Source organism: Puma concolor, chromosome B4, assembly GCF_028749965.1.
Source record: "Puma concolor isolate L17-30 chromosome B4, mPumCon1.1.hap2, whole genome shotgun sequence".
Classification (NCBI taxonomy): Eukaryota; Metazoa; Chordata; class Mammalia; order Carnivora; family Felidae; genus Puma; species Puma concolor.
Window position 1 is genome coordinate 27,139,193 of NC_141673.1, and position 17,685 is coordinate 27,156,877.

A 17,685-nucleotide genomic window follows, 5' to 3' on the forward strand; every position below is an offset into this window, starting at 1 on the left:
AGTAGCTTGTTACACAATAAAATATAACTAGAATACCATATTATATTTTGCCTCTACCTTTCCCCAGTTATAATTTAAACTCTTTGAGGGTATGATTCCATCTTTACATCCATCTTCGTAGTCATTCCTTCGTTCATTTGATAAACATGTGAGGACCAATGTGTACCCAGCACTATGCTAGACAGGTTATGCAGGTACAGAGATAAAAACAGTCTCTGCCTTAGATATGATTAGTCTGTATCTTCAGAGACAAACAAAAATAGACAATGATAGCCATAACACAGCCTCTGCTGAATAGCCAGCAATGGTAGACAGTCAATAAATGTTGGCTAAATAAACGAATGACTAAATCAGGTTCTTAGAACTACTTTGGGAATTACATACTCTCATCATTTTATAGGTGAGATGCACCAGTTAGCGATGTATGACTTCTTAGTTTTAAATTCGCCCTCTTTGCCCTGCTTCATGACCCTGGGGCTGGACCCTGGGAACATTTGGCCTTTGCCAGATGGTGTAGTGTTCGTTTCCATCAAAAGAGGGCACTGGAGGGACACTGAAAGCCCATGGCAGAGGCAGGGGCTTTTCATTTGGGTTTGGGATGCTTTATTCCCTCCCACCCCCAAAGTGTACTGCCAGTGGCATTTGGGAAACGCAAAGGTGCTTACTCTCCAGGGAATTTCTCTGCCACTCAGCAGACTGCTAAGGATCAACTCTGGCCCACCCACATGCTCTACCAAGATTCTCGGCCAAGTGGGCTTACAGACCGGTCCAGCCAGTTCACTGGCCACCAGTAGGCCTCATATTCAAGTGGCAGTCACTCATCTCCAAAGGGGACTGAAACTCACCCTTGGGGGTGGCGAGGGGTCTCTTGCGAGCTCTTGGTGCCTTCATCCTGTGCTCTCCTTCAGCCCTAGAAAAAATAGCTCCTTCCATCTGCTATTCCTATATTCCTTAGAGACCTCTTTTACCCCTTCAGTAGTTAACCATAGTTAACCTTTTACTAGTTAATAATTCTTTATATTAAATTTTCCTTGTTCAAATTACTGTGTGGTTGTGTTTCCTGAATAGATCCAGACTGGCACAAAAAGGAATAAAAGGGCTCAACTACGAGGAGGCCTGAAAAAGGACAACTGCCCACAGCCCCATCAAAGGGCTGATTGAGAATAAAAAGAAATTGAAAGGGAAAAGATAAAGACTCAAGGAACAAAAACTGCCGTGTCAATCTCATTCAAAATCTTTATTTTTGTCTAATCACATTTCTTAGAAAATATTTTTTATCTTCTTTGGTATTTTTTTAACTTCTCATTTGATAAGCTATTTTTAAAAACACAATGAAAATGTTGGCTACATGTGAGACTCAAGGGAAGAAAGGGTCAGAAAATAAAGAGGCTGTAGCAAGCCCAGGTCAGGTACTCTGAGACACGTGACATGGACCAGAACCAAGAACTGGTATTGGGGACAGAATAGCCTAGCAATTAACAGCAAGGACAGGAGGGCCAGACTATTGGTGTTCAAATCTCAGCTCTGCTACTACCAAGTTATGTGACCTTGGGCAATTCATCTAATACTTTCATTTGTAAAATGCAAGTAACAATAATAGTGCTGACCTCAAAGGATAAAGTGAGTTTATGTACGTAAAGCCCTGAGGCCAGAACCCAATCCAAATTCTCTTTCTACCACCTCTCTACTTCAACATTCTCAAATCTGTTTTTTCCGAACATCTTCTCATTTTGGAAAGGTTTCAGAAGACCTACCTTGCTCTCAAAGTTGTTCTCCTCTACTTTTCCTACTACCTCTGGCCTTCGACCTCAGCCTTGCTATACTAAGATGTAGAACATTCTCCTTCCTTTAAAGGGCTTTCATTTTTTTCCAGGTCCACAACTACAGAATGGGTTCAATATAAAAACAATGGGAATGATATAGTATGGAAGCTTAACCAGCTTTCACCTCTTCCTTTTGGATCTGTCCCTTTCCCACTCCAGGTGACTCTGGTGTCCTAAACGAAGGGCTCATGACTCAACCTAGGCCAGTCAGACCCTGAATCTTGAGAGACGGCAAGGTGGAGGGACTCGGAGGAGGAACACCAATGGCCAGAGATCCCCAGAGGTGCCCCATTCCCACTTTACTGGGCCCTGAAATTTTAGCAATTCTTTCAAAGTTGTGAATAATCCAGTACACGTAGAGAAATTCCTATTTTTGCTTACATTAGCAAGAGGGCTACTGCTTGAACCAAAGAGTTCACATACATGCTGTCAGACTGACTTACATCTTTGAGTTTCCTCATCTGTACAGTGGGGGTCTCTGAGGTCCCTTCCAGCGCTAACCTTCCACAGTAGTTCGAACAATGGGGCAAGTCCCAGCAGACGTGCTCTACTGCCTCTGCAAGTCTCCTAACAACTTGGTCATTATCACTCAGCACCTTACACCTTATATACAAATGGTGGAACTGAGAGGTGCTTTAAAAGTCTTATATTTAGGTTATGAAACCACAAAGCTCTCCTTTGCCACTTACTACATCTCAGCAGTATTATTTTGGTAACAGCGTCACCACCCTCTCTGAGCATAAATAGAACATGAACATTTCCAGGAATTGTCAACTTGGCACTTCTTACAAGGAGTTAAGATTTCTTTTATAACATTAACAAAAATAAAGCCTAGGACTAAACTTCTTTTAGAGGTCACATTTCCTTCTCAATTAAAATTTACTGTTTGGAAAAGTACAATGTACCCTTTTTCCCCCCTCTGGGGGAAAAGTCCTCCAAAGAAGCATATACATATACTCCTTACTGTTCAAACTGAGCAACAAGTATAAACACAGCTGCCTATTAAAATTAAGCAAAGGCAAACATTCCTGCAGCTCGCTACAACAACGGCCTACAAGTTTGAACGACACCCGTAAAAATAGAAAGCTACCTTGCTAAGCATACGGTTAAACTCTGAGGTTGTGCCATCGGAAAAGCTGGTTATTAGAACTGATGGCTTTCGCCTTTCGATAGCAAGATTTAAGAGCTGCAAAAGTGGAACCTGATTCCAGTATCAGGAGAGCCAATACACCGTCTCCTAATCACAGCCAAGAAGATTTAGTCTTTTTTTACTCTCAAGGTAGCAAGCTGGGACAGGAGCAACCCAGGGGCTCTGTTCCTTGACCCTATGTGGCCTCACATTAGACCTCACCCCCCAAAAAAGAATAAAATAAGAGATGGGGGAGAGAGACATACCAGCCAGAATTTAGTCTTCTGACAATAGGCAGTAAAGAGAAAGACAGAGAAGTCCCTCGGGCTGCTCGCCTGGGAGTGACTGGAGTAGGGGAGGGAAGAACACTGGGGGCTGGCAAATGATGGGCTCTAGAGCAGCCACCGTTGTCAGAATTAGGGGGGAGAGAAAAGCGTACCTTGAAAATGTGTTTTTATAGGCCATGAATTAGCAGGCTTTAAAGTGCCTGGATTCCAAATTTGGCCCTACTGGGTTGTATGACCCTGAGCACATGACTAAACATCTCCGTGCAAGAACAGTAATAATACCACCACCTGTCTCACCACGTTACTGCCAGAATTAAATGAATTAATAAATGCAAAGGACCTGGACCAGTTCCTGGCACAAAGTAAAGCTGCCAATAAATATTATGGTAGTTATTTCACTGGCTAAGCCATTCCCAGTACATCTAGCCTGTATATCCCCCCAGGGTTCTTCTAATGGATTTATATGTTGGCAGCAGAGTCACACCTGTGTAGGGTCTAAGGTTCTGGAACATTCTTGAGCAACACAGTTCACGAAATTCAAAGAATTAAAAACACTTGTTTTTAATCAAAACAAAACTACCTATCCTTCTGTATCTCCATTCCTACCACCTTTCCACCTCACCTCACCAGAAAACAAGAACAACTCTTCAAGCAAGTACACAACTTTGGGAAGTTCATACTTGGGGAACAACAAGTGACAAAGGAGCCACGCGCCTAATCAGCTGGTCTGATTTCAAGGTTCTCAACCCTGGCTGCATTCTACAATGACCTCACTGAGGCATTTGCGCATGTCCCTGTGCTTGCTTGTATACACATGCATGGGTGTGCAAATGCGTGTGCGTGTGCGTGCGTGTGTGTGTGTGTGTGTGTGTGTGTGTGTGTGTGTGTGTCTTACTACCACTGCCCAGATCACACCTCCACAGATTTTGGCACGAATTGGCTTGCGTCACAGTCTAGGGATCAGTAATGTTTTAAAGCCAGGGCCGAGAAACAACAAGCTAAATCAACCACGATAGTCAATAGGGTGATTGATGTAGCCGAGTGGCCCATACATCCACAGGAGGGAGAAAAAAGTCACGGTCAGAATTTCTAAGAGAAAAGAACATAAAATCCATTTTTTAAAGTGAAATGGAAGCATCCTGCTGGGGAGAGGCCTGTCACATGGTTTGCTATTCCTAGAAAGAGCTACAATTAGCTGCCAACAGATGCATTATTTCATCAGTCCCATAAATACTCGATAAAAGTCTTCCACTCTCCCTTTATGTCAGCCTTGCAGAAGCAGGGGGAGAAATCTTCTGATAAAATGCAGTACTAAACTATCAAAATTTCCTTTTAAATGATTAAAATTAGCATTAATAAAAATAAAATATTTTAGCAAAATCTTATCCCAGTACACCTCTAAAAGCCCTTGAAATTTTTCCTCTTAAAACAAAAAGCATTACTATAATTTTTTAAAAGCTTATTTCAATTATTAACACAACAGTATAATACAATTCCACTTGAAACCCAGTGGGGAGCCAAGAATAGCAAAAAAAATCCTAAATCAAGAGTTGGGAGGCCTGGATTCTAGTTCAACAATAAATTACATTAACTAGCTATGTAATCATGGGCAAGCTGACTTAATCTCCCTAGGCCTCAGCTTTCTCAGAGAAAAATTAGATGATCTATGAGTCCCTCCCAGCCTAAAATTCTGGAATACCAGAATATGTCTCCATCTTGCTGACTCTGGTACACTAGCAAATGAACATGTTTAGAACTTAGAAAAATTAACATAAAGTCATTCTGGCAATTCTACTAATAAATTTAACCAATTCCCAGCCATTCTGCATAATCTGAATGAGAAAAACAATAAAGTGCCTTGAATATGGTACCATCTTCTATATGAACTATAGCTGGAGCCTTCCTTCCCCAACTACACAACCAGGGGATGGTTTCTGCCCCAAACTCCTGTCTTTTTAAATAAGAAAATGTGTGGGAAGAATCTTTACAATCTTTTGCCACATCTTCAAACCATTATTTCATAGTATTTTTCTTCAAGTGACTCATTTTTACCTAAATAAAAGCTATATATTTTTTAAAGTAACTTCACGGGACGCCTGGGTGGCTTCGTCAGTTAAACGTCCAACTCTTGATTTCGGCTCAGGTCATGATCTCACGGTTTGTGGGTTCAAGCCCCACGTTGGGCTCTGCACTGACAGTGCACAGCCTGCTTGGGGTTCTCTCTCTCCCTCTCTCTCTGCCCCTCCGCCTTTCACTCGCTCTCGTCTCAAAATAAATAAATAAACATTAAAAGAAATAAAAGTAAGGGGGCGCCAGGGTGGCTCAGTCAGTTAAGCCTCCGACTTCAGGTCAGATCATGATCTCACGGTTTGTGAGTTCGGGCCCCGCCTCGGGCTCTGTGCCGACAGCTCGGAGCCTGGAGCCTGCTTCGGATTCTGTGTCTCCCTCTTCCTCTGCCTCTCCCCAACCTGTGCTCTGTCTCTCTCTCAAAAAAAATAAATAAATAAAATGTAAAAAAAAATAAAAGTAAGTTCATAGATAGAAAACAGTTTTACTTGCCATAAATGGAAGGAGACCATGAGATTAATATAAGGGAAAAAAGGCAACACAACTCAAATCTAGCTAAATACTGTTGTCCACAGAAGGCTTTAGGCATAACGACCTCTTTCTCTTTGTTAAAAAGAAAAACTGGCAAGTGTCAAGAGATATATTACAGCAAAGGGAGGCTTTCATTTGGATATCATCAGGATTGAAACAGAAAGAAAAAGGAAATGACTCTCTCGCCATGAGATTCACTCCCATATCTGCACATCACCTAAAATCATTTTAAGAACTACCCAACATCATGGCTGTGCACGCATCTCACATTTGGGGAAGCACAACAACAAATGACCAAGACTGGGCCTTTGCTGACACGCAGCCTGACTCATCTCTCCGTGAGGGAGGTTATTATCCCAGACAGGCCTGGGCTCTAGCCACACTGTCACTGAGGGCTCCCACTGGAGCTCCTGCGCCTTTGTGGTCCCCTTTATCTGAAACGTTCTTCCTCTCGGTACCCACTCTGTTGCAGAATTCAGGTCTCTGCTCTGTGTCATCACAGCAGAGAGACTGTCTCTGACCACCCCGCGCGGTCTGCAAAGCCCTCCCTCACCACCACACACACACACACACACACACACACACACACACAGCATCCCCCCATCTGCTTGTTGCCTATCTGCGTCAGAATACAGAATACAGTGAGCTCCAGAAGCACACGGGCTTTGTTTCCCATAATATCCTAGCACCTAATGTCAACGCTCAATATTTGTTGAATGAACAGTGAATCCCCTCAGTTGATGTGGAGGTCCTTCACGTGACTTTATTTCCTAGCGCCTGGTATCTAGTTGGCCCTCAGGAAGTACACGATGGTCACGATGGGGCTCTCTGTAGACTCTGCCCTCACCACAGCGAAGGGTCTTACCATGGATGCTGACCCACCACTCCCTCTCGAGCACACAGGATGCCATAAAGTGAACTCTACTCAGCCACACAAGTGCCTGGATAGACCACAAGCTGGAAAAACTGAGATCAACGCTGAACTTACATATGCAGAATAGGGCTCGTTCATGGTAACGACCGGAGAATCCCAGGCTAGAAATTGTTCCAACAAACCTACTACAATCCCTGAGATTTTTGCCATTATTGCTCAGTAACATCAGATGCATCCAAGCATACATCTGAGAGCCAGAGTGTATCTTGAGAGGGTAGCCGATGTGCCTCTGCACGGTCATATTCCAAAAGGGACAGACAGAGCCCTGGAGCCCATGGGTAGAGGAGAAACAGGCCCGTCCTGCGTCCTGCAGGGCAGGGCGTGAGGGCGGCCACGGTGTCAGGGCATAAGGTCAGTGGCGAGGACCAGCTCAAACTCAAGCAAAACTGAAGCAAATAGCCTCAGGAGGCTAGAGAGTTGAAGCAGCTGATGCTAACATATGAGGCACCGAGCTGTGTTCCAAGACTGCTGTTCTTCATCCTTGCCAGTGGCTAAGAGGACATAAAGCAGGAATCTAGCCTCCGGACGAGGAGGGAGAAAAACACTCCCAAGTCTAACAGAAGACTGGAGTTAAAGGCAAAGTTGCCAGGCTGACTGTTAAGTGAGAATCACAGCAGAGACCTAGTCCCACAAACAGGGCCAACACCTTAGAACAGAGAGTCCCGGGGCCCAGGAGTCCCTCCCACCGTGACTTAGGCTAAGTCCTACCAGCTGGTGAGACTGGGGCTGCCCATAAACCTCCTTTCCAGATCCAGATTAGCTCAAGCACTAGAGACAGCTTGTCAGCAGACAGGGCCTATGAGCAGTAGGAAGCCAGGCAGGCGGGCACATGCTGTCTACATCCAGATTCAGCCCTGTCTCATCTCCTAAAAGACCAGACAGGAGCCCAGGGAGGACTGCCAGCTGATCTACTGTCTACTGTGTGACCTTGGCTAGCAAGGGACACACTATGAAGTGTCCCTTCCACAGTGCCAAGCTGGATTAAGTAATTTTATTGCCAGAAATCCTTTTTTAAAATATTAAGAGTCCTTACAAGGTGAGAAAAACACAAAATCAATTATCCATTAACATCTTAGACTTTTTTTTTTTTTAAGAGAGAAAGGAAAACCTATCATCTAGGCAGACTGAAGGAATCAAAGCTTTAAGGTATTTCTTCATGTTTCTGGGTTTGATAAGGGTGGGATTTAAGAGACCAGAGGGGATTAAGATACAACTCGATTTTTCTCTAAAAAATTACACCCAGAATATAAATAAAAACCAACTAGCTAGGATCGATCACCAAATAAGGCCTTCTGAGGCAGCTCAGAATTTACAGCGAAACACAGAAATTAAACAAGCAAAGGGAAAACCAGGATTCCTGGAGAAGACCAAAACAAAAATGCTTTTTAATCAAATGAAATCAGTTCTTTCTTGGAGAAGTTGCAGGCTCTTGGCCAAAGAGAAATAGGTATTTCAGCCCATTTGTTCTCAGGCCTCCTAAGAGGAGACCACGAAACCTACACAAATCAATTACTAACAACAAAGTGAGTAAAAGATCAGACGAGGTTAATGTATTACACAGAATATATAAGCTCCACATTGTCCGACAGTTTAATCCCTCAAAATTCAAAAAATGCCTTTACAAGATTTAAATGAACTCTTTAAAAGTTTATTGAAACTACTCTCTTACAACACTGGAAAAGCACAGGGTCCGGGGGAAATAGACCTTTGGGTCCATCTGTGTTTTTGCGGGAACATGAAATTGAAGGCATCTCAACTCTGATACTCTTTCCAGGATTAAAAAAAAAAAAAAAAAAAAAAAAAAAAAAATATATATATATATATATATATATATATATATATATATACACATATATATATATGTGTGTGTGTGTGTAGGTTTTCAATTAATTAAGTCCCAATTAACTATAGAATTAAAATATTGCCATCAACTTAATTAAACACTGAAAGTTTAAGGTCCCAAATAAGAGAAGGCTATTAACTAACAGCTCCTTTAAAATATATCATCTCGGGGCGCCTGGGTGGCGCAGTCGGTTAAGCGTCCGACTTCAGCCAGGTCACGATCTCGCGGTCCGTGAGTTCGAGCCCCGCGTCGGGCTCTGGGCTGATGGCTCAGAGCCTGGCGCCTGTTTCCGATTCTGTGTCTCCCTCTCTCTCTGCCCCTCCCCCGTTCATGCTCTGTCTCTCTCTGTCCCCCAAAAAAAATAAATAAACGTTAAAAAAAAAAAAAAATAAAATAAAATAAAATAAAATATATCATCTCTTCCATCTTTTACCCTCCCACACACATTTTATATATTTTTTAAATTTATATCTTTATATATCTTGCTAAAACTTTTGGTATAGTGGACTTTCCATAACATGTGGATATTAAAAGTGATTTTTATGAGAGGGAAAACTACAAAGTAAAGAAGGGAGTGATAAATTCCAAATCTAGGATTTATCAGTAAGTGGGCTTTGGGGCTGAGCTAGGACTAGGAGGAGCATCCAGGGTCCTCAAAGGCAATGGTGATTTTTTTTTTTAAATGTTTATTTATTTTTGAGAGAGAGAGAGAGAGAGAGAGAGACAGCGTGAGTGGGGGAGGGGCAGAGAGAGCGGGAAATACAGAATCCCAAGCAGGCTCCAGGCTCCAAGCTGTCGGCACAGAGCCCAACGCACAGGCTCGAACTCACTAACCGCAAGATCACGACCTGAGCCAAAGTCGGACACTTAACTGAGCCACCCGGGCGCCCTTGTGATATTTTTTTAAAAAACTGAGCGATGGGGAAGCAGGTGTTCTCTGTGCCGTTTTTCTCTACACCTTACTTATATTTTATGATCTTGCTTAAAATACTCAATAATTAACAAAAGTTATTTTAAAAGTGAGTTTATGTGATTATCATTGTAGAAGATATAGAGAAATACATGTAAATCAAGCTCTCCCTTCAAAACATTTTTCAATAGCTATGTTGCTCAACAAAAAGTAGGACAGTTAAGAGTATTCAATGTCTACAGTAGCCAACCTATCGTTCATTTGAACACTTCCACAGAATTAACAAATCGATATTATTTTTCACACAGACACATTCAATTTTTTCTCACGTTAAACTGTTTCATTCTGCTTACTTTAAAAAAAAAACTATCTTGCTCTCGGCTTCTGTGTAACTTTCACCATTTGGTAAAAATAAATCATAATTTTTTTCTTGTTCTCTGAAGAAATCTGAAGAAATGAAAATAGGGTCACACCTCTTTGAACAACATACAACAGCACAATTTACATCACCTCACATCACTTACATCACCTCAAATGGTTATAAAATTAAATTAAATATTTTGGTAGCAACAGGCTCTCAGTTTGCCTGTTTTGTTGTTTCCAACTGTTTAGTGCAAAGAGGAATCTCAAAGTCAAATACCAGGAAAAGACACTGGATACCCTATTTTTCTTCACGTGTCCCCAGTTCTACGTTATTTATTCTGTTTTCAGTAAAGTGGTAGATACGTCTTAGACACTTCAGCTTCAATTTGTTCACATACCTGGAGTATTTAATTTTGTAAGGACAGTCGAATTTGAGAATTCCTGTGGTCCTCAAAGGACAGCTATTTTCAGTATTTCAGAATGCCTAAAACATACATTTACCTATAATTTGGTCATGCTAGAAAATGAAAATATGTTTGCTGTTTCCACTAGGATTTAACCAAGCCCTCTTACATTAAGCGGTTATCTCATGCAGAGCAGATATTCAGACATATGCCATTAATAAAAATAGAAGAGTTAATCATGATTACTTAGTATGTGTGGTCTGAAAAATCATTCAAAATATGAGGTCCATGAACAAAAAAAACAAAAATAAAATATGAGGTCCATGGGGCAAAAACAATAAGATAGGTCTTTTATTCCTTATTTGTTTTTTAACCAGTTAGGTTGGTATGTTTAAAACTGCAACAACAAAGTCTGAGGACTACCGTCTCAGAGGAGTTCTATCACTGCTTTTATTTATTTATTTTTTTCAACGTTTATTTATTTTTGGGACAGAGAGAGACAGAGCATGAACGGGCGAGGGGCAGAGAGAGAGGGAGACACAGAATCGGAAACAGGCTCCAGGCTCTGAGCCATCAGCCCAGAGCCCAACGCGGGGCTCGAACTCACGGACCGCGAGATCTTGACCTGGCTGAAGTCGGACGCTTAACCGACTGCGCCACCCAGGCGCCCCAATCACTGCTTTTAAAAACTAAAGAGAAGGATGACTTCCTGTTAGAAATTTGCGAGTCAACTTGAAACTTTTTATTTATTTTCTTTCTTTTTTAATTGATTTGTTTTTATTTTATTTATGTATAGATTTATTTTTATTTTTATTTTTTATTTTTATTTTTTTGCCAGTTCAATTCTCTGCTCCTCCTTCTTTGTAAAACAGTAAACATCATGGAAGTGTTAGAGGGAAAGTGTTTCATAGCACATCTTCCTGCTACAAGCCATGCTAATCGCACCGGGACTGTTTCTCTTCTCCATAGCTTCCAACTTACCTTAAAATCGAAATGAGACCCTCTCCAAACTACTGACCCTCTAACATTAAATACTCCGGGTGTCTGAACAAAGCCAAACAAAAAAGAACGACTTTAAATCGTAACCTTTAAAAACTTACTTAACCAGCTTTCCAAATAATCCCCTTTGGCCATGTAGGACAGCTTAGGGAACAGGTGCAAGGCGTGCCTTCCTAGAGGCTGTCTCCTCCTTTCCGAAGCTGACCTTTTCCAGCCAGCAGCTCTGGCACCCCACGAATCAGTTATCAGTGGGCCTCATGCCTGCTTTCCCATCTGCACTTTCCAAATGGCTCCCAATGCCAAGGGCTGAGATATGACCTGGCTCTCAGATGAGAACATGCCTCCCAAGTGACTTGCCAAGCTTCCCTGGAAGCATTTCTAAATGTATTCTCTGACCTCCCTTCCCACCCTCGCAATCATGGTTCATTCTTCCTTCCTTCCCTGCACTTCCTAATTCCACTTCCTCATCCTGTGCCTCCAATACCATGTGCTTTCAGTCCAAACTCCTTACCCACTCCCAGCCTAAAACCCCAACTTCACATCCAAAGGGCAGTTTCAACAATTTTGCAACTGAAATCAAATGATCTTTTTGAGGCCTACCTGCAGGCAGCTCAGTTATGGCTTCTTCCCTTGCCTTCTCCAGTTTCTCCCTAACCCAGGGAAATTCCTGCAGGGACTCTAGGAATGCATCAAATGCTTTAGGACCTCTGGAAGGTAGGATATCCAGCAGCAGCATTGTTTTCCGGAGGCCTGTGGCTTGAGCTTTGATTTCCTGAACATGGTTTTCCGTCAAGACTCCTTCCTGGTAAAGATATTGAAGAACCAGTCCCTCCACCAGTACCTCGGCACCCAGCTCCAGGCGAAGGGAGCGAAGCACCTGCTTGTCTCTAGCCTCCATCTCTCCCTGGGAAAAGACAGAATAACAGCTCAGATTACAGGACCGCTGACCAACCCCTAAAGACAGTGTCCTGCATGCAAGGCAAACTCCTTAAGGTCAGGTACCTCTTTGAATCTTAGCTGAGTGTCAGACCATGGTGTATAGTCCCTGGCTGTTAAGTCAAGGCAAATTAATCTTGAACGTTCCCGAACATAACGAACAACCCTGAACATGAATCATCTTTTCTGTTTCTACTTTCCTTACGGTGGGGTCCTAGCTCGATTCCTTGCTTGATAAAGAGATTTGGAAAAACGTGGGTCAGAGACCCTGCTTTAAAAAAAAAAAAAAAAAAGCAACTTTGATCGGAGAATTACAGAGCAGCATTTCATTTTAACGTACTTAAAAAGAAACAGTGGCTTTATTTTAACATTGCCTTCATCAGAGATACCCAATACCAGAGTTAACTGCCAATACGCATGCAAGGTGCCCTTCTGACCATGGGCATTTGCTGAACTTGTACCACAATGGGAGTGAGCACCAGAGCCCAGTAGGTACCAGTGAGTCTAAGGTTCTTTTCCCCTAAAAAAAAAAAAAAAAAAAAAAAAACCCTATACACCATCACCTTCAAGAAAAATATTGTGTATGCCCAGTCTATGATAAACCTTACATATGGTCACAGACTCCACCCCTTCCCTCTAAGAATTCCGACTCCCTATGATTACACTGCCAGGACCACACACGCATGGGACATTTAATGGGGATCTTCTTTTTCTCTACAAGAAAAAAATGCCCACACGCCTGGTCAGTAGCCATGCACGATTTAAAGGCACTGCCCGTGAACTCCAGGGCGCCGGTGCGGAAGCCGTGGATGTAAAGAAGCGGCGGGGATGGGGGAGGGGAGGACGCGGCACATGGGGCTTCCAGGCACCCACAGAAAGTACCACCGGCCGGTGACCCGACCCCACCCCGTCGAGTAGCTCTCGGTGAAGTCTGAGAGGTGGCAGGTGAGGGGGAGGGTGTGCACTTTTGGCTGCCAGAGCCTATTTGGAACTTTTATTCCCTGCCTCGCCAGCTGAAATCCTGTTGTATTACGAACGTGAAGAACTATGAGAGATTCTCGGGGCAACCTGACAAGCTAAAACGAGGGTGCTGGGAATGAACTTCACAGCGAACAGAAGCGGGAGCGGCCCCGGCACCCCCCACCGCCACCCCAACCCGGTCGGGCTCGGAAACGCCGCCAACAAGTTACGTGGGCGGGGGAGCCAAGCAGTGCCCAGGCCGCAGACACCACAGTGCGGGGCCTTCGAGAAAAAAATGGATACGGGTTTCTGGTTTCCTGTTACTTACGTCTGCAAACACGTATATTGAAAGGAAAAAAAAAAAAAAAAAAACGCAACCGGAATCCAGACTGTTAGGGAACCTGTACCATAAGCACCATCTTTGTTGCAGGCGAAAGCCCTGAACAGGAAGTGGTATCGCCATCTTTGTTGAGGGCAAACACAGGAAGCGCTGTGAGCATTTTTATTGGGGGACCCAAGCGTCAGATTGAAGCCTTTTTCGCCATGTTTACTGTGGGTAAACAACATAGCCTCTTGAGATGGAAAAATAGTAGCATCATTTAGCGGGTTATCTAAGGAAAGGAGTAATTGGATAATTGCATTTTACTCCTAGAACTCCACCAGGGCCTTGTACACAATTCGCGTACCTTGTCAGAGAAGGCTTCCATGACCATTCTATTTTAAATTGCAACATTGGGGCCCCCGGGTGGTTTAGTGGTTAAGCAGCAGACTGTTGATTTGAGCTCAGATCAAGATCTCAGGGTTGGTAGGATCCAGCCCCTCATCGGTGCCTGCATTAACAGCACAAAGCCTGCTTGGAATTCTCTCTTCCTCTCTCTCTGCCCCTACCGGGCTCACATTCTTTTCTCTCAAAATAAACAAACATTTAAAATTGCAACATTCATCTCCTGCACTCCCCATCTCCACGCCAACTTTGTTTTTATCTGTAGCACGTATTACTATCTTATTAAAACTTTCACTTAATTGTCATCTTTTTCCCTCCTCTAAAAATGTAGGATTGTTTATATCATTTTATATCAGAGTTCCTGCCCACAAAGAGATGACAAGTCAGTCAGTCATGATTCAGTTGTAGCAATCTGCTACTCTAGACAGTAAGGAATTTGCCACAGAAAATTGGGGACATTCACAAGAAAGGCTGGAAAAGTCCTGGCCGTCCAAAAATGACTCCCTCAACAACATTGCCTAACTGACTCATGGCCACAATTTGGAAGGTGTCGTCAGGAAGCCCCACTCCACAGTCCCCACCTCTTCTCAGCACTGACAGAGCAAGTAACTGGACATTGAAACGCTGCAGAAAAACCAAGGTCTCCACAGCCGTAATTGCCAACAGCATCAAAACAGCACCTGCAAATCTTACTCTGATGCATGCAATTGGTAAAACCTACTTTGCATGCAGAACATTAGCAGCAAAGGTGTCTGGGGCATGAAGTTTGGAGTTTTCCAACTTCTGAAACGCAAAGACATTCTAAAAAGACAGCAGCTGATACTGGGGGGTGATCTTCTGAGTTCACCACATTTTTCATTTGGAAGGCAAGACAAATGCATGATCCAAATATAGAAAGATGGCAGAATATCAATATCAGGGTCCTTCCTGAATTCTTTTATGAAATGAGGCAATCAATAAATACATTCATTGATTCACTTTTAAATCAGTTGGGTGATATATGCAGAAAGTCATATGCCTGCTAAAAATTCGTTGATAGTAACAGGAAAAAAACCTCAAATATCACTATTTCTATAAAGGTTTTCTCAACCAACACCTCTAGTGGAAGATGAAAATATCTTTGTAAGCAAGTCAGCGGAAAGCAATTCTAAACCTCCCTCCTCAAAACCTTCTAATTTTTGTAACCAGTTTAAAGTGTTATTATACTAATATACCATTTTATTATACCAGCAGTGACAATTTTTTTACATAGGTGACAAGTATTATTACTAGCATTTTACATATGTGAATACTGTAGAATCAAAATGCCCAAATGTCCTCGCCAAAATTTCACAGCTATATGTAAAAAAACCTGAATTCTAACCAGGTCCTTCCAACTTCATGCCCTTTCAGTACACAGTATGCGTGGTGAAGAGTCTGTTATTCTAATGACAGCCAAAACATTGGCGGATCATTCTGGTGCCACCTCCTACTCTTGATAGTCCTGAGTTCCTAGTACTCTCTTCACTCTCTTCCTCTTTTTTTCCTTTTTTTCCCCTTTCTTGGGCAAGATTTATCTTTTGTATGTGGACAAGTATTAGAAACATCCTCTGCTTTCAGCCAGATAAAGTGCAGACCTCTCGTGATACTAGCAATAGCTGAGGTTACAGACTTTTGGGTGTAGTTTTTCCAACTATAAACTTTGATCGTTTTCAAACATGTACTAAAGTTGAAACACATGGCACAAAGCACACCCACATAAAACTACCTACTTTAAAACACTTCCTAATGACTTGTTCTACTTGGAAAGACTTGAGATCTTCTGGGATCTAGAAGGAGACAGTGATGATGATGTCCAGGGGAGGTGGGGAGCCAATAGTGAGTTCCATGAAGAGTTCACAGAAGAGAAGAAAAGAGAGTAAGAGACAGCATGAGATGAGTTAGTGCAGGAGCTGAGGGGTGTGGAGTCCAAATGGTGAACAATGTAAGAGGTTGGCTATTAAGAATTTGACTTAAATCCCGAAGGTGAAGCCCTTGACCATTAAATTCCTCTTCCTATGGCAAATTTAGATGAGCATTCATGCTGCCCCCTAAGCAACTAGGCTGGCTTTCTGATTACTAGCCAACTGCCATCAGTTAGCCTATTGACGGGTCACCACCCCACATCAGCATACAGTGATACTTCTGAGCAGCACACCAAAGATTCAGTTTCACTCATATAAATATCTAAGACCAGCAGACCCGAAAAAATCAAACAGACCAGAATCTCTATCACAGATGATTCCTCCTCCACTCTGTTTATTCCCTCTCCGTAGGCTGGAAATGTGCCCCCACAGAGGATTAAGCACCTGTTACTCAGTGGTAACAAATCTATTTTCAGGAAGGACAGATATTTTCTTTTTTCTCTTTCTCCTACCATGTTTACTTGTGTCAAACCCATTGTTAGTTTGCAAAACAAAGAGTCAAAAAGAACAAATGTATTATTTTTCTGGCTTTCAATTTGGTCTTTGGTTCTGCAACTTTCAAAACAAAAATCAAAGGAGTTGAACACTTTTGCTTCTTACTGTTTAACGGATGTGGAAATCAAGTCATGGAGAAAAATAGATTCTCTTCAAGCACACTTGAAACAGTCACAAAAATAGATCACGAATTAAGTCACAAAGAAACTTTAATAAATTCCAAAAAAAAATCAATAGCTTACTAACTATGTACTCTACCATTTTACAATAAAATTAGAAATTTTAACAACAAGATAGCTTCCATCGATCCCATAAGCTTAGAAACTAAATAAAATAACTCTTAAACTCTTGATTTTAAAAAAAAAGTCTGTTAGTACATCAAGATGGAAAACAGTATGGAGATTCCTTAAAAAAATCAAAAGTAGAACTATCATATGATCCAGCAATCCTACTTCTGAGTATAGATCCATGTTCATTGCAGCATCATACACGATAACCACATCACGGAATCAACTTAAGTGTCCATTGGCAGATGACTGGATACGGAAAATGTGAGATTATGTGTATGTGTGTGTACGTATAATTCTAAATATGCACATATGTGGCCTTAAAGCAGAAGAAAATCACACCTGTTAGAATGGCCAAAATCCAGAACACTGACGATACCGAATGCTGAAGATGTTGAGCAACAGGAACTCTCATCCATGGCTAGTGGGAATGCCCAATGGTAGAGCTACTTTGGGAGACAGTTTGGCTGTTTTTTACAAAACCAGATATACTCTTATCATATGGTCCAGCAATTGTCCTCCCTGGTGTTTACTCAGAGGAGTTGAAAACATGTTCCCACAAAAACCTGACACAAATGTTTATAGGAACTTTATTCATAATTGCCAGATTTGGAGGCAACCAAGATGTCCTTCAGCAGGTAAATGGCTGATTATACCATCATACTTCTGGACAGTGGAATATGATTCATCCCTAAAAAAAGAAATGAGCTATCAAGTACGAAAAGACATGGGGGAACCTTAAATGCATATCACTAAGTGAAAGAAGCCAATCAGAAATGGCTACCTACTGTACGTCCCAACTCTATGACATTCTAGGAAAGACAACACTATGGAGACAGTAAAAAGATCAGTGGTTGCCAGGAGATTGAGAGGGGAATATGAATAGGGCAATCACAGAGGATTTTTAGGGCAGCAAAAATACTCTATGCAATGCCATAATGATGGATCCATGTCATTATACATTTGTCCAAACCCATAGAATGTACAACACCAAGAGTGGGGGCACCTGGGTGGCTCGGTCAGTTAAGCATCTGACTTCAGCCTAGGTCA

At 42.2% G+C, this 17,685-nt stretch overlaps 1 protein-coding gene across 4 annotated transcripts in view; it reads right to left on the reverse strand.

Moving 5' to 3' along the window:
- The window catches only part of CRADD (CARD and death domain containing adaptor protein), a 180,168-nt gene extending 162,896 nt beyond the window's left edge, over positions 1-17,272 (reverse strand). Inside the window, exons 1-2 of one of the 4 annotated variants that reach the window (XM_086712655.1) lie at positions 16,978-17,272; positions 11,891-12,194 (exon numbers count right to left, since the gene is read on the reverse strand). In XM_086712655.1, coding sequence (XP_086568781.1) covers positions 11,891-12,188 — 298 coding nt within the window. In that variant the 5' untranslated portion in view covers positions 12,189-12,194; positions 16,978-17,272. Of the gene's footprint in view, positions 1-11,890; positions 12,195-12,292; positions 12,508-13,514; positions 13,674-16,977 lie in introns of those variants that run through there. The other 3 variants (XM_025926718.2, XM_086712654.1, XM_086712656.1) reach the window with 3 other exon arrangements.
- Between the last annotated feature and the right edge of the window lie 413 nt (positions 17,273-17,685).